At 39.4% G+C, this 22,344-nt stretch overlaps 2 protein-coding genes across 3 annotated transcripts in view; one reads left to right on the top strand and one right to left on the bottom strand.

The window, feature by feature from the left end:
- Positions 1–16: 16 nt before the first annotated feature.
- On the top strand, positions 17–15,332 carry bfsp1 (beaded filament structural protein 1). 2 transcript variants are annotated; one of them, XM_074675948.1, is made up of 9 exons: positions 17–118; positions 6,936–7,732; positions 8,438–8,498; positions 8,683–8,778; positions 10,076–10,168; positions 11,833–11,946; positions 12,593–12,813; positions 13,485–13,576; positions 13,772–15,332. In XM_074675948.1, exons 2-9 carry the CDS (start codon positions 7,359–7,361, stop codon positions 14,920–14,922), a joined length of 2,202 nt encoding a protein of 733 aa, XP_074532049.1. In that variant the 5' UTR covers positions 17–118; positions 6,936–7,358; the 3' UTR covers positions 14,923–15,332. The 2 variants fall into 2 exon arrangements, with proteins under 2 accessions (XP_074532049.1, XP_074532048.1); XM_074675947.1 differs by having other exon boundaries at positions 6,888–7,732.
- A 2,112-nt stretch (positions 15,333–17,444) lies between these two features.
- The window catches only part of pcsk2 (proprotein convertase subtilisin/kexin type 2), a 48,681-nt gene continuing 43,781 nt past the window's right edge, over positions 17,445–22,344 (bottom strand). Inside the window, exon 12 of the mRNA XM_074676507.1 lies at positions 17,445–18,530. Within this exon, the coding sequence (XP_074532608.1) occupies positions 18,041–18,530 (490 nt within the window). The 3' untranslated portion in view covers positions 17,445–18,040. The remainder of the gene's footprint in view (positions 18,531–22,344) is intronic.

Here is a 22,344-nt window from a genome sequence, read left to right as displayed (position 1 = left end):
ACCACACAGAATCTGGATAAATCTTGAGGCAAGCTGGGCCTCAAAGGATGCATCAACAGGAAAAGGACGAAATGCTACCATGGAAGATTGCAGCTCCCTGAATTCAGGAACATCTCAGGTTTGGACCATAGAATTTATATTAAATGGACGTAGTCTCAGTGACGTCACACATCCGTTTCTGGTACAGAGTTTTGAAGCCAATCCATGGCCAGATAAACTTGTCATCTTAAACCAGGGGTGTCAAACTCATTTTCACTGAGGGTCACATCAGCATATTGGTTGCCCTCAGAGGGTCAAATGTAATTTTAAGACAATATAAAATATAGCTAAATCTAATTTAAAATAAATGCAGCTACTGCTTCCTAACAGACACCCTCTGAAAAAGACTTTTAGCCGCAAATTTCTTTAGCCACAATAAAGCTAGCTTTCACTGCTGCGTTGTTTTTTCTTGAACATATCCTGAGGCAATTGTAGTTTTCATTCTAAATCTTGCACTATTTGTTGTTTTCTTGAAGGCTCACTTTGTCATACTTAGCTCAGTGTTTGGTTTTAAAATTGCAGATGTTGATTGTACTCACTGACAACTGCCAAGCCTCATAACACAAAAGACATACTGTTTTTTTTCTCCTTGAAGGACAAACATATATTCACCTTCCCATCTTTCTTGAAGCAGCCTACCATCTGCATTTACTTTTTTCTTCCTGGACATTTTGAGATCATATTTTGTATTTCTCAATTTCCCTAGTTCAGAAAATGGCAATGATGAGAAAACACAGTAATCTAGTGGAAACATAATCATTAGGTATTATGGGAAACGTAGTTTATAGTCAATGCACCCAGTTGACTTATCTATTATAAGAAACTCAGATCTTTTAAGCTCTAGCAAACCACGTGAAATTCCTTACAGTGTGTTCTAATAGAGAAATGAGCTGTCCAGATGTAAGACATTTTTGTATTAGGCTGTAAACATGTTTCTTTCTACTGTATTTAAAAAAGTTTTTTTGTTGTTGGTTTTAGCTTGGTGTGAACGTGGATTCTAGTAATTCCAGAGTCAGCCTCAAGCGGGCACTCAACAAAGGACATTTTTTGACCTTTTTTTTCTTTTCTTTTGTCTATCACTTCTGCATTTCCTCATATTTTTAGATTGGAGGTTTCTGCCTGAGTACTAATTTTCGGTGGGTCTGTTTTTATGTATGCTACGCTGGTTTTCAGTTTTGGGAAGTAGAGTAGTGCTGATGGAAAAACGCTTCTATAAATTCCACATATGGTTTAGAATAATTCAAATTTGGTGAAGTGACTTTAATAAATGTTATAAATGTAAACTGTTACCTTTGAGATGAGTAAAGATGTGATGGCAGCAAAATAGCAAAGCCATGTAGCTGTAACACTTAACAGCCAGCGGTGATAGATTAGTTGAAGAAATTTAATATTTTTTCTTTATTTTAGTCTTGTTTTGGCTTAGTCTCTAAATGAATAACTTCTGAGTAAAATATTGTACACATCTCTTTCTCATAAAAGCCAAGTAACAACAATTAGTAGCTTGTGCAACTGCTCCAGTTTTTAAGGTTCAGTTTTAACAAGGTTGGCATCCAACCACACTGACCCTGAGATGTGCGTCAAACTATTACGAGGGTAAAAGCTCGGCTTATCACTTTGAATGACTGAGACCTGATGTTTACCTATTACCTCCCATTCCTCTTGTTTTTTAATTTCATTCAATTTCAGTGATTGTGTGGGCTTGCTTGTCTTTTTTTGTTACATGTGCTGGAGGGGATCACGTGTGTTTCTTGTGTTTATGTGAGAACTCATCAGCCTGATGGCTCTGGTGAATGTCAATGCCCTTTGGTCAACAACCTCTTGAGGTTGCAGTGATCCCTTACGCAGTCTATGGTAATGCCCCTCTTAAATAAGCCATACAATTTCCTCAATCCCATGAGAGCTGAAAGACATTAGTCAATTTAGTTTGAAACCACCTGTATTGCACATTGAAAGAAAACCTTATACCATACATCAACATACAGAGAAAGCTAGGTGTGCTTTGCAGACATCTGCCCTCTTCTTCTATACTTCTATTGTTACTTCCACACAAAAACACCGCTAAATAAGGCTCTAGTTCTCATCGTGTCGTAAAATGGCGCTACCTCTGCTGCAGAGCCACAGCTGGCGCTCGCCCCCTAGTGTATCAGTCAGCACGCAGGTAGTCTGCCAGGACAAAGAGACACGATGAGAACCAGCTGTGTTTTTGTGTGAAAAGTAACACGCTGAAAATTCTCTAAAGCGTGAATGCAGACCGATATCAGATTTTTTCGGTGGGAGTCCGTTTATTTGTGTTTATGATCAAGTAAAATATGGCCCCGTCTGAGTGCAGAGGAAACTGGCAGACGAGCAGGGAGGGGGTGTTTGGTGCGTGCGCTCTGGGCTTCTGCTGCACAAAAACACTGCTGCAGGGGTCATTTCTGCCCTAAATCTTGTGAAAGGACCCAACTTGTTCCATCCCGGAGTATCACTTTAACAGCAGGTTAAAACTGTTTGACTTTTTGTAGCTTTTGTAAAATATTTTAAATCTTTGAGCTGAATTTTACCCATTTGCACCTTTGGTAATCTGCTGCATAATGGTATTGTATAATATATTATGTGATATATTGATTTAATTTAGTCTTGGGGTCATTGTTTGAGGATTGTTTTTTCTCCAGCAGCCTAATTTCTTATGTCACATAGATTCAAAATGCATATCAGATGTGCATATTTTACACCTAGTGATTACCTCAGCCATCACTCCATCGCAGTGCACTCGTGAGTGAGTGGAAGGTGTGAATAATTGAGCCGTGATCCCTAATAACATCATGCAGGTATTGGGGAAAAGGAGAAAACGAAAAAGCAAAATTAAAAAAAAAGCTGTTTGTTGTTCACATCCATTTCTGTGGCTAACATGGATTTCAAAGGAGCTTTGGGAGAAAAAAATAAATGTCAGGGACAAGCTTGTGATGGCATTCACTTGTTTATTTCTGGCTTGCAAAGCTTAAGAAGGAATTGGGGAGCATTGTTTGCTCTGTTTTCGAAAGCGTTCGATGCAAAGACATTGTCTTGAGAAGCTGTTTGCTCTATATCTCTGTGATCAACCAGCCTGAACCGCAGATAAACCCACACACACACAGCACTGATGGCCCTGTAGGATCAATCCCTTATTGTGATAGGAGGCTGGCATTACTTGTCTTTTCCTCACCTCTGACAATCATCTGTCAATAGCTGCCAAATGGCTTTCTGTGTTGTCTCCCAGTGCAGTAAGTGCAAAGAGCTGCCTGATAGAGTCAATGCAGTTTGAACATAATGAAGGAGAATAAGAGACACAAATGGCCCTGCAATGGGCACAGGATGAGAGAGAAGTTGCTTTCTACTTTGAAGCCTGAACACAACCACTTCCTCAGCCCATAAGAGGTGAAGAAAAGGGACTTTGCATGTTCCTATTATTTCTTATATCACCCTCTAAACATAAGGTGCTACATGCTTGGCCTTGCTAGTGTCTGTCACTTCTGCTCTCGATCAGGGGGATAAACACTCAGCTCTCATTTCCAACCCTGGACAGCTTTCTAATCTCACCTAAGCCTCAAATTTACTGCCAGTCGTAACCGATGAATATAGATAGAAAATAGGGAGCAGCTTGATACTTATGTTCTCACACAACCATCAACAATTTGCTCCAAACAAGACCTTTAATCTATGGTCTGTGCGTGAGGAAGGACGGCTATTCAGGTGGTTTATAGGTGACAACTTTATGGGGGAATAAGAAGCCATGAAAAAGAATCCATACGAATACATTTTTATTTATGAGCTTTAAATCTTAGCTGAGGCATTTTGTGAAAGTCAAATGTTGAATCTGCTCATTGAAGACAGTTTCTACTTAACATTTTACATCTCTCACCAGTTTTTTCAGAATCCCCTTTCTTTTCGTGGTGATCCAGGTGTCATATCAGAATAAAATCTTACACTGCAAAAAAAAAAAAAAAAGAAATCTTATCAAGTGTTTTTTTGTCTTATTTGAAGTAAAAGATTGTCTTATTATACTCAATATGAGCCGCATTCACTCAAATTCATTCAAATGTTTTTTTCTTTCAATTCATTTAAAGACAAAAATGAGATCTGAATTGCTCATAACAAGTAAAAAAAATCTGCCAATGTAATAAGAAAATTTGCTTGAAAATTTGCTTAATACTAAAATAACTTCTCAACATTTGTATTCATTTATTTTATTTTATTTGCACCAAAAGTTAGAAACAGTTACGTTGGCATAGAAAAGAAATGCAAGGAAGTGCTGGAGAGGTACAAAAAACAACAACAACAACAAAAAAAAAAAAACGTAAGGTGGGCTATCCAAGATACCTCCCCAAGTTTTTAATAATAAAAATACAAGAAGAAAAAAAAATCAAATTTAGTATATACAAGAAACTTTTCCCTTGTTTCATTAGCAGATTTCTTTACTTGTTTCAAGCAATTCAGACCTCATTTTTGTCTTTAAATAACTGATCAGTTGAATGAGGCTCATATTGAGTATAATCAGACAATTTTTACTTCAAATAAGATAAAAACACTGGATAATATTTTAGTTTTTGCAGTGTAGTTGTATTTGAGTGAAAGAAAACAATACACTGTATAAGCTATGTAAAATATAACTAGGCCTGTCACGATAATCAATAAATCGATTAACCGAACGATAAATGAAAACGTCCTCGGTAAGTTTGCCAGCCTCGATAAACTGACACGTGCATGCATGTTTGTTTTCCTCCTCTCTTTCCACCAAAGAGGCTGAATGAGAAGATGGCTCACTACGTCTATCTTTCCTAACATCGGGGTGCATAGATTCTATAGCCGATTTATAGCGGAGTGAACATCTGTCAAAAATGCGATCTTTGGGGTGAAGACAGGGTTGCTTGCACGCACACAGGGAGAGAGCTGAAGCGAGCGTCCTGAGGGGTAAGAAGGAAACACACGCTAATATGAGTGATGGCACGAAAGATACGGTTCTTAAGTCGCCTGCCACAGTCCCAGTGTGGGAATATTTTGTTTTTTATCAGAATGAACAAAGTGTGAGCTCATGAACATCAACGAGCTGATATGTTGCATTTGTTTGAAAATAGTGGTGACAAAGAAGAAGAAGAAGGGGAGGTGCAGCGGAGCCTTGTTCTTTGACAATCCGCTCTTACTGAGGCTTTTGGTTTGCAAAGTGTTATTGAATTATTATAAGTTATTGTTTTTTTGTTTTTTTTTGGAGTTTCGTTTTTTCTTTATAGACAGGGTCTATGTTTTATTGTTTTTGATTAGTATTAATTATTTTCATTGACATTGTATTTTTTTTCTCTTTCTTGTTTGTTAAATTTATTATAATTTTTGTTTAATTTATTTTATTCAAAAGATCCTGACCTTTTAATTTCAGTTAAATACTCTTAAGAAATTAAAGTTTCTTGCTTTTGATATGGTGTACTCACTTTATTATTCCATTTATCATAATTAATCAATGAAAAAATGGAAAAAAAAATCTAAATAATATCGTTTATCTGCAATAATATTTTGGAAAACTATCGTTATCGTGACAGGCCTAAAAATAACTAAAATAATCTACGATGCTGCTTCTTAAATGTTTGATAAAGAGCATTTCAATGTGAGGAAAATCCCATGAGGATGTGGGTTCATGCCACCACATGCCTGATGATGGAGTGGTTTACTTCAGGGATTATTGGGGTTTAGATTCATGTGTTCAACCGGAGATTCACTCAAGCTCAGCTTAGGGGGGAACATGCCTGATCTTAATAGCTTTTCCTTGATGGCTGTTTTGGCACAATAGGAAAAAAACTCCACAAATATCACCCATTGACTTGTTCAGAGATAATGTCCAATCACTGTAAAAAAAAAAAAAAATCTGTAATGAAAGGCAAAGTCTTTATTCCAAGGGCAGGGTGAGACAATTTGACAAATCCAATTAAAAAGCAAAAAAAGTACCATGTTGTTCCGTCAGATGAAGTGGATTACAAGTTTGTCTTGGTGACAGTTCATTACCGTTAAACTTGTTTTGTGCAGTTAACTAATCTTTTCTTCGGCAGCTTCATTAGCAGCCTGCTTGTTGAGCCTCGGGCCATGAGCATAGCTGGGGTCGAAATGTGCTGATGAAAAGCCATGACGTGTGTTTCACTCAGCTGTTTTACAGTCAACTTGCTGGATCTGTCCAGAGAGGCATTTATGATGCTGTTACATGAGTGTGCAGAGAGCAGGCAGAGGACCCCATGTCTCTTCCTCATTCTTTCAGTCACGTTTCACTTAAATGTCATGGCAAAGAAATGGAAATACTAATGGGAATGACAAAACTCTGTACAATAGACAGAAAAACGAATTTAATTAGCTGGCAGACACACAGTCACATACACACTAAAAGATAACAGCAGACATTATCATGTGGCCAATTACACGTGCAGACGAACAATAAAGCAAATGTAAAGCATGTAAATCAGTGTTCGCGGGCTGGCCTTCATTTTTTTCCTTTCAGTGATGAAAGCTTTGGAGTCTGTCCATATTTTTTTAGTTAGTTTGTTAGAAATCTGTTGGCTTTTTGTGGAGAAAGAGCATTAAGAGATCCTTACAATACTCCACCGACTTCACAGTTTGAAGTCGCTTGTTTCACCTGTGTGTTTTTATCATTGGTATAAGTTTTCTTGATACAAACCAGCCTTGATATGTCAATGCATATTTGTTCAATCATAGTACTGTTTATGATCAGGATTATAAGTTGTTGTTTTTTTGTGCTCAACAAACATGACTCAGTTTCTGAATTCTGGGTTGTTTTTGTTGAACACCTCTCTGATCTGATCACCCGTCTGTAAACAAACATCATTTTTCTCCAGTGCAATGCCCACAGTCTGTCAACACTTGGCAGTATTTGTCCCCCACAGTCCTCACGAATGACCCTGCACGAAATTTCCCCTGTGTCCTGCCGTGCCAACCTGCCATATCAAGCAGGGATCTAGAAAGCAGCTGACTAAGAACTGAAATAATGGTGTGTGACCACCCAGTGCTTTCGCGGGCCAGCCGCTTGTTTGTGTTGGGGGTTCTGCTTTGTCATCAACAGCGTGGCTTCTCTAATCTCTGGCACAAAGGTAACAATAAACTCTGGAAGGCCCCAGGTTCACAGCGTGTGCGGCCATGACCAGGGGGAGGTTTTGAGGGCTATTTCGCCAGCAGCCAGTGCTGTGCAGCGTTTAGTCTAGCATGAGACAGCCAAGGGTGAGCACCCAAGTTTTCACACATTAAAGGTGCTAAAGGGGACCGAGCACTCCACGGGATACCATCTACCCAGAGGAGAGAATCGTACCAACATGTTCAAGACCAGCTACCTGCGAGAGGTGCGCAAGGAAAAGTACGAGCGCTCAGATGTCTTCAATGAGGAACCAGAGGACTCTGAATGCTCTGCAGGCATCTCAGCCATCCAGGGCTGGGAGAGCCTTCAGGAGCTCAACAGCCGCTTTGCCCGCTACATCAACAGAGCCAGAGTCCTGGAGCAACGCAACGCCGTGTTCCGCAAGCAACTAGAGACGCTGCAACGGATGGAAGAGGCCAGCGGGCTGGAGGAGGCCTTCACAGAGCAGATCGAAGTCAACAGACAGCGAATGAGAGAGCTGTTCTCCGACCATGCCAAGCTGGAGCGAGAGCTGAGGGACGCATGCCGAATGCTGGACGAGTACACCAGCAAGTAAGTGTGGATGTTTTTATCTGTGCGTCAAAGGGAATATCTCCTTCTGGTAGCTGTGTGCAAATGTTTCTAAACGGAACAAATAAATATTTAGGAGAGCCCAACAACCAGGAAAAACAAAAAATAACTTTTTATTCACAATCTGTGCAGCTGTCCAAGTGATCTTTCTGTCATCTAAGCTCTAGCAAGATGCATGATAGTCCTTATTTATTAGAGAGGATTAAAAACACTTTAGATGGACAGTTTATTGATTGTCCCAAAATTTGGTGTATGGTTGCAAAATGTAGAAAATAACCCCCACATGAATTAGAATTTCTAGTAAAATAAACATATTCAATCTTAATGGTCGCATCACTGTTGAGTAACCTCGGAAAAACCTTGTAAAATTAAACTTAAGAAGTTGAAATAATTGAGTGTCATGCGAACATTTCATTTAAAAGGAAAAGAGAAGTTTAGTTCTGGGAGTTATTGACCAGTACTTTCAACTTCCACTGTCAACAAACTCTACAGTCACTGTTTAATACAATTCATACTTAGAGCTGTGATGATGTATTTGTTTATTCAAATCTGTGAGAACATATCAAGGACATTTGATAAAAGAGGTTACTGATGGTCAGTGTTCTCAGTATCTTGTATTGAAACTGTTCTGTTGCACTGTTTGGTTCTTGAATGTTCACAAATGAGACGCTTCAATTTTTTTTCCAGGTTCAGAAACGAATGTGATTACCAAGAACAGCTCCGGGGCACCCTGGAACAGCTAAACAAGGTCCTGTATGAATGACGTGATTGTTTTAGTTGATGTAGCGTCTCTGAAATCTCTGAAAACCCTGGCATGTCAAATAATGGATCCAGCACAATTACTTAAGTACCCTGAACACGTGTTTTTCCACCTGCTTCTGTTTTGTTATTCTCTCCACTCTTTTTCTCTCTCCTCCTTCTTTCTCTTGCAGGAGGCTGACAGTGCTTTGCTTAGAAATCTGGAGTATCAGATCCAATCTCAGTTCCTTCAGGATGACATTAACTCAACCAGGGATCGACACAGGAAGGTCAGTGCAGTTATCGATAAATAATCAGAACATACTAACTAGGGCTGCACGATTATCGCAATCGCAATCGCAATCGCAATGTCAGCACATGCAATTACGTAATCGCAAAAGAGGATATCGCAATCGCAATCGCAATGTCAGCACATGCAATTCAGATTTTTCTCCATGATAACCAAGCAAATCTGTAGACTCATCATGACACAACCTTTTTTATTAAATCGCAAGCACAATCGCAATCGCAATATTTTCCACCTAATCGCAAATCGCACCTTTTCCCCAAATCGTGCAGCTCTAATACTAACCTAAAAACTTGTTGACCGGAAAATCACTGAAGTTACTGCTCCAATAATTCTAATATCACTCTTATTTTAACCCAGCCCATTGAAAAGACACACAGTTCGGTACTGACTTACCTAAATTGAATAAACCTCTTTAGCCTTGTCCCTGCAGTCTGACAGAGGAAAACAAATGCTGGACCTCTTTACTCAGAATGGATCATCTGGATTATTTCAAAGCCAAATTAATTTATTGCTCTGCTACCTTTATTAAACTTTTCCCATACTCCCATGTTTTTTGGCCCATCAGTTTCTTGAGACCATTGTGACTCATTTGTCAAGGCAAATGTGCTAAAAGTGTTGCATGTGACCTCTTTACCCTTTTCAATTAATGAGGAAAGGTTTGTTGAGAAAATGTAGGATGTGTAATCGCAGGCACAAAGCTAGAACATAAGAGAACATAAAGACAAAAGTTCAAATATTGCTGTCTCTGCAGGACAAATGGCTTAAAGGTGCAACACGATTAGCACATGGATGCTGAGACTAAAGAAAACTACTCTGTTACATAACCCATCACCCTCAAGCTTCTGGTGATGAATTAATGTATGACTTTGCGGTATTGAGATAGCACATCAAAAGGCTCTGCTGCTACAATGTGATGTGGGAGAGAAAAGGGTGCATATGATTACACCGTCCTTTAAACCTGAGCTTTAAAGTATCCTCCTTTGGAAAGAGGACACAATTCTTCTCTTTATTATTAAGTCTGACATCATACTCAAACAAATGGATTTAGAAAAAACTTTGAAGAAAACCTAACACCATTTATGAATATATATTACAGCCAGATGAAAGTCTTTTTGTGAGGCACCTTTAAGCTCTCCTACAACCTTAGCAAGAAATGCAAAGTAATTAAATCTGTGTGACAGAACTGACTGAATAAAGTGAGTAAAGTGTGCAGAATGCGATTGTTGAAGGATGATCTACATTTGTATTGAATCTTTGTTTCTGCTTTTCTTTCTCAGAACCTTGCCGAGATTCAGACCTATGTGAACATTTTGCAGCAAATCAACCAGACACTTCCCCTTTCTCCCAACGTGTCAGTGGGCATCTCAGAGGTGAGTCAATAACATTATGTGTGTGTGTGTCAGAGAAGAGGATGGTGTTTGCGTTGTGAGTCAACATTTGCCATGTGCCTGAGGTTGGTGAGGTTTGTTCCATTTCAATCAGAGAAAAGAGAAGCTCATACAGCTTTAAGATGTGTCAGGCTGTAAGTTATGTGGTTAATGAATCACATTTTCTGTTTCTTGCTTGATAAAAGACTTGCCACATTCAAGACAATTCAACATATTTTGTTAATGATGAGATTAAGAAATCAGGGGAAAAAAAAGAATAATGAAGAAATGTGAGAGAAAATCTATTTTTGTAAAACAACATTTTATAAGCTGCATTCAAGCAAGAGTCAATTTCAGCTTTTCAGTTGAAAAAACAAGTGGCTCAAAGCTAAGCTGCTAATAGTGAAAGCTCCTGATTCAGCTTTTCATATTTTAAAGAAGTAAATTAAAATAAAAAAATATAGATTTTTTTGTTTTCAATGGAAAGGAACAAGTATTTCCTTTTTATCAAACTTTATTTAAGTTAGCTATGTAGTATCTGGAAGTTAACGTTAACAGAATTTACTTGCTGGCTTAATTTATTTCATCAAAGAAGTATTTGAGTGTTTATTATGGCTTACGGTTAACACCACCTCTAATTAGCATTAGCCATTTGATATTGAAAGGTAGCTAACATCTGACTAATGTGTTCTTTTACCTTGAAAGTTTACCAGCTGTATTTTTATTACAAACCTCCCTTCAGTTGCTAATAAATCAACAAGCAGTGAAACGTGAATCCTTGTCAGATGGCCGCCTTGCATTAATACAGCTCACAGCCTAGCATACAGCACTTAACAATAAACCAGCACCAAGCCTCCAGCGATACAACCAGTGTGCCGGTCTGTTGTATTAGTTATCTCTCTCTGCATCTGCTACTCTTTACATCAAACACGTGCGTACAAATCTGAAAAGATACTGACCACGTGTATGGACACATGTGCAGGCAAGTAGTTTTAGAGTGTGAGGACACATAATGAAGTAAATTCAATGGGTGAGCACATCTGTAGTCTGTAAATGGTTATCATTGGACACATTTCTCAGGGCTTAAGCTTCTGCATAGAGAAAATGTGTAAATGGATGAGTGAGGACAGAGCGCACGAGTTCCTGGAAGCTTTGCTGTGGACATCCAAACAAATGAGAATATAATGAACATGAAGAGTATACGACTGATTGAGATGCGTCATGAAAAGTGTAGAGAAGTGTATCTCCTTTGTATTGTTTGACAGGAAATGAAGAGGTTTTTTTTTTAATAAGTCAGTACATGCTTAATCATATCTCGTACAACAAATGTTTCTCTGCAGCAACAAAAACCTTTAAATTTTATGAACTATAAAGAGCTTGAATTTCAAGTCGACTATTAACCTGATATAACATTTATGAAGAGTTGAGCTCTTATCCCTTCAAATTTATCTTCACTGAGTTTCTAAGTAGCATGCACTACTCTTCAAATACTTAATGATTTTAAAACAAGTGGGTAATCAATAAAACATCTTGTGATCTTTTATTTAGAAATCATTCACCGAAGCTTTTAAAACCATGAGAAAAAATAGCTGCTTCCTTGCTGGATGTGTGTGACGTGAAGACAAACTGCTGCTCTGCATGTTCTCATATGTGGCCGATGTTTACAGGAGCAGGAGAAGCTGCTGGCACAGAGGAAAGTTCCAGAGCTGCACAAACAGCTGGAGGACATCAAGAGCGCCCTCTGTCAGCTGCAGGCTCAGAAACACCGTCTGCAGACTGAGGTGGGAGATTTTTGCTGATAACAAGCAAAGTGACTCATACACAAAAATTCAGCTGTATGTAAAAGAACTTAAAGGAACTTAGGCTTTCTTTTACTCATGCTGTGATTTGCAATATCTTCTGATTATTGTAATCATGATGTCAGTCATTGTTTAATTATGTTAGTTCACGAAAAACAAGGACAGTCACAAATTACAAAAGTCAAAGTGATTCTTTATATTTTCTCCTTTCCTGTTGAAAAAAAATAACATTACATTTTTAACAACACATAGAGCAAAGCCTTCATTGTCTTCTTGTTGCGTGCCCTAGTGTTGTACTGCTGCAGGAGAACCACTAGATGACAGCCAAGACCATCCAATGAGAGTGGAGTAGCGAGTGAAGCCACTTTCTCAAAGTTTAACTGTCTTTTTTTTAAGTTTTGCTCTTTTTACAGTAACCACTTTTTATTTGGATTGAAAAGACAGTTTTCTTGCATTTTTCACCCCAAGTATCGGGTAAAGATTCAATGGTACTTGTCCCCTTGTGACCATTTTTCTTGGCTTTTTTTTAAATTCTAGGACAGGCATAGACAACTCCATAAGGACCTTTGAATTCATTGATAACACTTTCCTCATTTTCCTTCACTGTTGTTCCTGTCTCTTTTTTTAGACCTCAGTGTTGGAACAAGCCATTAAAAACACACAGGAGAGTTACGACGATGAGATCCAGATGTACAATGAGAAGATCGAATCTCTCCGCAAGGAGATCGAGGAGGCTGAAAGGTCACTGGAGAGGTTCACCAGTGAGTGTCGCCACCTGGCTATGTACCAGACATCTCTGGAGAATGAGCTGGAGAGGTACAAGAGGATCATCGAGAACGAGGACAACAGGTAGGCTGCTGAAAAAGGTGGGGTTAGGATGTCAGCTGTTCATGAATTCCATCTCTTAGTTAAAAAACATCACAGAAAAATGTCTTTTAGGCACCACAAGTCTCTTATAAAGAAGAGGCTGTACATTAAAGTATTTTTAAAAATTGTTATCAGGTTGAAACGTTTTTAATCCTAGAAAAAACTGAGGGATCAATTACTTACTACAAAGTAAGTTAAGGTAGTCTCTCAAAAAGAAGGCAAACCTGTAATTAGAACTTGTCTGAGTTTAAATGTAACTTGAAACCTTCGCAAACTCTATACTCATTTTAGTTTAAAGAAATTCCAAATGTAATACCTATAATTATTCCATCATGAATGTCTCAATGCAGTGTCATAACCTTCTACGTATATCTGATGTCAGAGGATCAAATCTGTGCTCGTGAAAGCTCTGATGTGAGGGTCCCCTGACATAAAAGCGTGAGTGCTGGATCATCCAGCAGATGGCGCTGTGCAACCATATTTTACTGACAGTTTTTTCCTTGTCAGATGAGCTTTCTGTGTTGTTCAAAGTCAGCTATCTGTTTTCCACCCTTTTTTTCCAATTGCATGTTTCCTTATGGGATCTTCTCTGTGACATAATGCTGCTCACTTATTTGTTTGACATTTGCTTTCTTCTGCTCTCTTCCCTGCAGATTGAATTCAGCGATAATTGGCACTCCCATCACCCTGTTCACCACTAATTATCGCTACACTCACACACCCTCTGCCTCAAGCAGGGGGAGAGGTAAGGACACAGGGAACACGTCACTTTGACTTTACTGTACGCAACTATCAGCTGCCATTGAAACAACCTTTGGCACTTTTAGTGATTCAGTCACAATCAACTGTCAGATTTCTGGGACTGAATATAAACACAAACTATGAGCACAATGTTGTTTTCTTAACTCATCAGTTTTAACTTATGAACTTGTGTGTCCAGATATCACCCTTGCTATCCAAGATATCACCAGCATAAAGCCCCGCCAGAAGATTCTTGCTAAGAAGGTCTTCAAGAAAAAAGAGCTGTCTCCAAAAGACGTGATCGACAGCGGCCAGGAGGACAAAAATGGCGCGGCTGCTGGAGAGGCTCAGGATGAAGACACTAAGGGAAACCCATCTGAGGAAGTCCAGGATGAGAGGATGAAGACTGCTGACCAAAGACCTGTTCTCACAGGAGTGTCTCCACAGGATGTCCCAGATGGAGCCCAGATTAGCAAAGCCTTTGACACTCTTTGTAACATTGTCAGAGACAGAATGAGGAAATATAAGAAACCTGAGCCAATTGCAGACTTCTACACCAAGGGTCGTTATGTTCTCGTCACCGGTGACGGCAGCTACCCAGATCCCTGCTTCTGCACCTCCTCACCATCAGCTGGCCACGTTGTTGTCACAATTAGAGATGAAACAACGCCTCCCCATGAGCCTTACAGACACAGGACACCGTCTCCTGCACCTCCTCAACCGTTTGTAGGCCCAAGGCCCCTTAGTCCCACTGAACCTTCTAGGACTGGGGAAGGAAAGGACGATAACAAGGGCAGCAGGGGTGTAGACAATGGAGGTAAAGGGAAACATAAGAACGGGGACCCTCAGCCCTTCTCCATAGGTCCAAGCCCAGGCCCTCCACCCCCTGGTCCAAGCACCGGCCCAGGCCTTGGTCCAGGCACAGGCCCAGGTTTTGGCCCAAGCACAGGCCCAGGTTTTGGCCCAAGCACTGGCCCAAGCTCTGGCCCAAGCACAGGCCCAGGATTTGGCCCAAGCTCTGGCCCAAGCACTGGCCCAAGCTCTGGTCCAAGCTCTGGTCCAAGCTCTGGTCCCAAAGATCCAACCCCGGCTGCGGATCAACCTAAGAAAACCAAGGACGACACAGGTCCAACTGGTCCTACTCCAAAGCCTGCTCCTCGGGGTACAAGCACCAGCTCCAGCTCTAGCACCAGCTCCAGCAGCTACACCCCTGATGCCCTGAGCTATGAGAAGGTGGAGGTGGTGGAATCCGTGGAGAAATTCTCCAATGGCCGTAAGGTGAAAGGTTACGAGGAGACTTCCATGGTGGTGGAGACCATGATTGAGAAGTCCAGCAAGAAGAAGCATTGAAACCACGTCACCTGGTAATGAGTCAGATCCAAATCCACCAAAGCCTGATGTGGTCCTGAACAATCCTGATGTTGTCATCAGGCTACATAAATAAAACCGTTCCTCAAACTTCTGTAATAAGACCAACGTTCACATTCCTGCTCTGATACTCGGTGCTCTTCCATTTGCTTGCAGTCTCTGGTCTTGCGTCCAGAATACGTTTGGCTGGTTCCATAAGTACTGCTGTTGTTGTTCGATCCAACATACACACACATGCTACGAGTCCTTTACTGTCTGAAAACTTGGTACGATGAAAACTGAAGCTCCACCAATAAAATTCACAAGAAAAGAAGAGAAGCTGTGCCACCCTTCTGAACTCTGTCGTAGAACTCCAACTTTCCCCTTTGAGATATTTAATTGGATGCCACTGCCTGCCCTCAGCACAATTTTGCTGTGTACTAATTTGCTTTGATATATTGATTAATAAAAAGATTCAAACATCAACTGAAATTGTGGTTTGTGTGCTGTTTGCTTCTAGATTGACATGATGTACCCTGCACTTCACACCTCAGACAAACTGTGAAGCTCAAGCTACACTGGCAACCTAAATACTGCAGCAGTCAAAGGAAACTCCCCGTTTTACAACACTTACAATGTTGATCCAGTATTTCCTTGGAAAGAAAATTTGGAAAAGATCCCTAAGATAAAGTATATTTGTGATATTTGTATTTTGCCTAATATTCAAATCAAAAGAGGAGATAACAGTTTATGAAAATTAAGCAGGAAACTGTGGGGATAAATCCTAAATGCAGTTGTCCTCTGCGTTAGAACTTGTACATTGTTGTTCACAGTTTTTTGCTCAGCTACTTGTCCTTAAACTACAGAAATATTTTTTCTTTTCTTTTCCTGCTCTCACAAAACATTATTGTTTTGTTTATTTTTTGGCCACTACGGGGTGGCAGACACAAGGTGTCACAAATGCTACACATTTTCTCCCCTTTAGTTTGTATGAAGTGGCAACCTCCAGGTGATTTAAAAAAGAACCCAATGAGAAAGTGCAGAAGACTGCAATTCCTCAAGTGGCCACCAGGGGCTGGCTGCAAAAGCTGAGAAATCCTCACCAAGTTCCATGTTCAAACGCTTAACTTCAGATGTTACCACTCTGGAAAAAACACCCAACGTTTTGGGTTTGTAGCACAATTTTTTTTTTTTACATGTTGTTGATTTTTTTTGTGTGATGCTGCTAGGTTGCTAGGTTGCCAACCTAGCAACTTTGTTGCAATATTTAGCAGCTTTTAGGCTCCTCTAGTGACATTTTTTTTCTTTTCAGAAAAGCAACTAGCTACAAATCTAGCAACTTTTGTGGAGTTTGGTCTCTGATGAGAAAGCATGTATTGATCATCAGCTCCCGCTGCTTCGCAACGACAAAGAATCGAAGAAAGTTCATTTATAGTTGTAGACATATCTATGTTATTTTTCCACTTTCTGTCTCTCGAATAACCATTAAGTCTATGCTCATGGTGCTATTCCTCTTTCCCCCAGCGCAAATTAAGTTACATACAAATAACTAAAACATAGAGTTTTTATGCAAATTAGGTGATGACGTCATTTGACAACTTGTGCTGACATTAGCTTTCAGCTGAGTGTGAAAGGTGAGCCAAGTCGTTATTATTTTTATCATTTATTCAAGCATTTCAAGCTAGCTAGCTTAAAGTGTTTGCTGGCTAGCTAATAATAACAGTTCTGTTGCCCTATTTGGAAGTTAATATTCGTTTGTTGTTATTTCTATTGTGATATTTTTAGCTTTAAAAGCAGCTTGCATGAGGGATTGATGAAACTACAATTACAGGCTTGTTAACTGCTAAAATGTGCTAAACATCTGTTACCCGTGGGAGAGATTTCAATTACACTGGAAAAAAAAGAAATCTTATTAAGTTTTTTTGCCTTATTTTTAGTAGAAAATGTCTTTTTAGACTTAATATGAGCCACAATCACCTGATCAGTCCTGAAAAATGTCTTATGTTGAGTTTGTTTAAAGACAAAAATGAGGTCTGAATATCTGCCAATGGAACAAGAGAAAAGTTATTAACCCATCATTCTATATCAAATATCAAAATTATACCAAATTTTTTAGCAAATTTTTCTTGTTCCATTGGCAGATTTTACTTGTTTCTAGCAATTCAGACCTCATTTTGTCTTGAAATAACTGAAAACGACATTTTTCTGGACAGATCTGTTGAATGAGGCTCTTATCAAGTATTACAAGACAATTTTTACTTAAAATGAGACAAAAACGCTTGATAAGATTTCAGTTTTTGCAATGTTTGTTTCATACTTTTTGTAACCATGTTATCAGTTGTTGGCAACAATATTTTTGGAAGAATTACACTCAATACTCAAAGTATTTTGTGAGGATGTCAGTGATGAACTTTTGATGCTAAATGAAGAAGCTTCTTGTTATGACTTCACCAGGGTTTCTAGGTGTTGTAATGAAAGCGGTAACTCAATCATTTTATTATGTGTGCTGTAAATCACTCAAGCGCTTTAATAAACAGCTGAATAGATTTATTATATTATACGTCAAAGATTATGAAATCTGAACTGAGGACTACAGGCTGCAAAATAAAATACATATTCCTTTCTTTGTTTATAGAAACAGTGCGTGTCACATAAAAATATAAACAGAAAGAAGTATCACTGCTCTGTTTGCAAGATAATAAACTTTAAGTAGAATGACACAGAAAATCATTTACAGTCACAAACTGTACAACAGTTGGCAGAAGAGAGGTGCAGGGCAGTTAAAGCAAGAGCATGAAAGAGTGGATTATATATTCTGTCTATGTACAATTCTGTAGAGTGTAAAAATCCAGGTGATACAGTTTCATTTCTCTAGAATAGTTATTAAAAGTTACACTTGAATGATGGTTCGATTACAGACACATTCATTGAAGATCGGGGTCTAATTGAAACACTTGAGAACAGAAAGCAGAGAGAGGGAGATAAGAGGTAGACGAAAGGGAGGAGATCGACTGAGTGAGAGGAACTGAGGCGACGGATGTGAGATTCAGAGAAAGATAGAGCAAGATTGCAGAAAGGGAGAAAGAGAAAGTGAAAGATTTGACAACATGCAGATGGGGTTTTAGTTGTTTTTACTCAGCAAGCTCTTCAGACTTCTCTCTACAGCCTCATCCAGCTCCTCCTCCAGCTCCTCCTTTTTAGACATGGCCAGTTTGGACTGATAATCGCGCACTATCTGGTCTATGTAAGGGGCACTTTGTGTTCCATGCAGCATGAGAGTCCACTCCTTCAGGACGCCGCGCTGTGGCTCCTCACCCTGAAAGCCAACCTCCAGCACCCAGGTCCCACGGGGGTCCTCGCCCCAAGTGTGGGTGGTCATGAAGGGCCACTTGTCGAAGCCCACCTTGGCGTCGTCGTCGCGGGGCCTCCGGCTCAGCAGGATGGACTTTGTTCCCATTGGTGAGGTCATGTTGATGTTGAGATCGCCCCGGCGACTGGCGTTGACGGTCACCACGGCCTGGACGTGCTCCAGGTAGCGGACAAAGTTGTCCTTCCCCTGGCAGGCTTCAGTGGTGATGGCCAGAACCAGCTTGTTGCCAGACTGGATTTTACTGAAGGAGGCGAAAAAAGGAATGGAGAAATTAAAGCTTTAAAGCAGAGAGATTTAAAAAAGTCAAATAGTATTGTTAAAAATGAACAAAGTCTGATAAAAATGTCAAATAAGGCAGAAATTAACAGCCCAAAATTGAGCTCCCCTCTGGCAGAGACTCTGAAAGCAGGTGAAGGAACTGTTTTTTCTCCTCGTCTCCTCCTCAGCCCCTGCTTTCTCTTTGATTTCAAAGTAAATGCAGTACTTGACCTATTTTTCCTCCGGAAAATCACGGCTCCTTTTGAACCTGCACTCTTATCTCACAAAAGCAGTGGTGATTGTCACATCTTGGTGCTTTACCATGTAATTTATGTCTAGCAGCAGCAGGAATGAAAAACTGTGCTATTTGAGGCCACACATAATGTACTCGCTGCAAACCAGTGATCATAGAAAACCTCTCTTTACTACTGCTCTTCTGCTGTGAAAGCTTTACAACACAGAGGCTGAAGCTAATGGTTTATTTTTCCTCTGGTGTATGAATTTGATCTTTGTCTCAGTTTGTCAGAACAGAGTGTAAAGCAGGCTGCTCTTGGAAATGTTACTCCTCTGTACTTTTGGAAGACTCACTGTTGTTCCCGTCTCTCTGACTGATGCAGAGATGAGTGGGAACACAGCAGGACAGGGGTGTGGCCAAAGCCTTTAAGGAGGCTTAATGACGTTATTAGAGCGCAAAGCTGCTCAATAGATGGTGGGAAACGGAGGGGAAGAAGAGAGGGAAACACAAAAACTGAGCAAGAGAGACACTTGTGTTGAAAAATGATTAATGGGGCACTCCGATAAGAGCAGCAGTGAGCTTCTTAGTGCTGATGAAGTGAACTACTCTTCCCAAACAAACAGAACATGTCACAGTGGGGTGTTTTTACATGAAGTCACACCCTTGGTAAATGGTGTGAATCCTTTAAATGTGTCAAAATGAAAAAAATGAAAAATGCTGCATGATATTTTTTGTTTTCATTTGTGCCATTTTATAAGTGTATTTATCATTTTTATGACCTTATTTAAAGATATTAAATCAAACAAAACTAGATACTGAAATGTATGTTTTGCTCTACAAACTTAAATTAGTTAGATGTACATATGATGTGTGTTAAATGATTACATAATCCATTTTGTCTCATGTCCTGATTTCTTGTATTCAATGTGTGTTTTGTTTCATGTTTCCTGTTTTATTTTGTAGTTATTTTGTAGTCATATCCCCCGGCGTGTCTGATTTAGTTTCACTTCCTGTGTCTTGTTTCTTGTTAGCCTGTGTGTGCATAGTTTCTCTGTTTCCTCATGTCTTTGTCAGTTGATTGAGTGTTCGTCCCTTTGAGTATTGTTGAGCCCCATTTCCACCAAGCAGTTGAGTTTGGATAAGCCCAACTGTGCTCTTCTTGGTTGGTGGCGTGTAAGCTGGATGCCAATAGCCACGTCACCTACGTAATAGCGTGACGCCACAGCAGTGTGACAATGTGTACCCCGCTAATAAATCCAACAAAGCTTGGCTAAAACTCGGCTTTGGTTTCTCCCAGTGTCCCTGTGCTCTTCTTTGTCCTGTGGATTTGGCTCAGTGAGATATTTTTAACCCTCCTTTCTTGCTGAAACGTATGTCCTCCAAATTTGTTAAAACCATTCTTTACATTATCCCCCTTACTAGTCAGCACCAGAAAAACTGGTTGATAAAACTCACTACTAACATTTCTATGCTTAGCTATCTAAGCCATCAACCACTAAAGCCCAATGCTCTACAACCCTGATGTAAACAAGCTGATGGTCTGCATCTCGAAGCATCTCATGGTTTGGCTGTGCTTAGCTCTGCTTGTGTTAGCCTGAATCTGAAAACCAGTTAGACATTATTTACCTGTAGATTCCCTATCTGTTCAATCATGTAAGGCAAATTTTGCTAATTTGACTGTTTTCTAACTTTGAGATTAGTCCATTACTCTAAATTTGAGAAGCAAATAAAAAATTGACTCAATTTTGAAACCATTTCTTTTTATAAATATTTTTCCCATTTTGATAATTACAAATAAGTTAATTTGAATAAGTTTGTTATGATTTTACCTAAATCTTTGTGATAACTACTTATTTAGGAATTTGTATTTGATGAAACAGATGTCTTTTCACCGGCAGCTTGTTAATTTTAATCATTACACCAAAGTTTTATACGACAGCTCTTATGTTTTTTGTGAAAAAAGTTCCTTTTTTATATATTCTTTTAGAAAATTAAGTGATTTGATGTATTGGTGCCCATTAAAATGTTTCCAGCCAATTTCCATTTTAATTTTGGTCATTGTGGCCTACAGCTTAACAATTGAAAAATGCCATCTCAAAGTTTTTGAATATTTTATTTTGTGGACTTTGTAACTTTGTATCATTATTATCTTTATTTCATTTCTGCCATTTTTCCAGTTTAAGCCATTTTACAACAGTCTTGTGAATTGTTCATCAAAGTGACTGAATCTGTGAATTTCACGCTGACCCATCATATGACTGTGTGCTCAGCAGGTGCACAGCCCCCATCAGATAATGTGTGTTAGTAATTACAGCAGCTGGTCACAGAGCAGACAGAGGGATGCCTCTGAAGGGCAGCACCAGCAGAGATTAAAACAACCCCACAGCTCTCAGGGGCTCATGCATGCCAGCTCCACCGATAATGAGAAGTCCTCCTCCAGCAAAGTAAGCCACAGCCACCCAGAGCAGCCATCAGATCAGTGCTGAGCCGCGTGTTTGCAGGGCTGTGGCTGTGTCGGTGTTTATTGCCTCTCTCTGGTGTTACACTATCATCAGAGGTGGGCTTGTTGTAATTATATCTCTACCACAATAGAGGCAGCGAAAGCCCCACAGTGCTGCTGTGGAAACAGTGAACTGATGAAAAACATGACACAGCCTGTGACACAGCTTTTAACACACTTCTGATAAATAGCTTGAAAAAAATGGGATGCTGTTTTATTCTCATGAATTCTACCTTTCAAGCTGTTGTTTGTTTGCACACTGAGTTATTGCTCATGGCCTTTTCTGCAATAAAAGCTTCATTGATCAAGAAATGACAAGCGAGCCGATAGCCACAGGAGCCACATTGTAACACCTTATTTATAAACTGTGGCAGCTTGTTTCAAAATAAATAAATAAATAAATCATGGAGCCACTGTTGCTTACGGTGGTATAGTGCATTCACAAAAAGAAAAAAGAGAAATACATAATAATACTAATAATAAAAATCTTTTTTATACAACTGAACTAGCTCATAAAAACAGGTTTGTTTTTATGAGATACTATCTCATTAACAAACAGAAATTACTGGAAAGCTTTAATGTTCTGTCCAGCAACGTGGGGGTGTCACCACCAAAAACACACTTATTGACTAAATAACAACAATTTGGTTGAGGTTAAGAGACTCCCATAGCCTCAACCCCAGAACCAATTTTGCATTAAATACACAAAGTAGAAACTGGATGTAGAAAACTAGCAATAGAGTGTTCTCACGTGACAAAATGAACTCAAGCTTGACCATGTTGGAGGTGCTCTCATGACAGAAAGGAATTGAGCTTGCAATTTGTATAGGATTGTTCTCGCACAAAATGGTAAATTAGTGCCACTTGGTCACTGCACTGATCTGTCAAAAAAAAAAAATCTTTTTGTAATTCTTTATTTTTCAACCCTGAAAGGCAGACATCAGGACAAAAGTATAGAAGGTAATAGAGTTAGCTCTGCCGTTCAGTCTTTTTTTTTTTTTTTTTAAGTATAAGGAACTAAGTGTAACATGGGAGAGACAAAGTGATCAGAACCAACCAAGT

This window comes from Halichoeres trimaculatus, unplaced genomic scaffold, assembly GCF_033239565.1.
Source record: "Halichoeres trimaculatus isolate MK-OKI-2021-1 unplaced genomic scaffold, fHalTri1.1 fHalTri1_scaffold_8, whole genome shotgun sequence".
NCBI classification, from domain to species: Eukaryota; Metazoa; Chordata; class Actinopteri; order Labriformes; family Labridae; genus Halichoeres; species Halichoeres trimaculatus.
The sequence above is the reverse complement of the archived record's forward strand: the minus strand, read 5'-3'. Positions and strand labels throughout refer to the sequence as shown.

Excerpts from the sequence above, each read along its gene's own strand:
- bfsp1 (XM_074675948.1), top strand. The coding sequence starts at position 7,359 with ATGTTCAAGACCAGCTACCTGCGAGAGGTGCGCAAGGAAAAGTACGAG. Across the intron at positions 8,779-10,075 it reads CCAGGGATCGACACAGGAAG|AACCTTGCCGAGATTCAGAC; the intron begins GTCAGTGCAGTT and ends TTTCTTTCTCAG. Across the intron at positions 11,947-12,592 it reads AACACCGTCTGCAGACTGAG|ACCTCAGTGTTGGAACAAGC; the intron begins GTGGGAGATTTT and ends CTCTTTTTTTAG.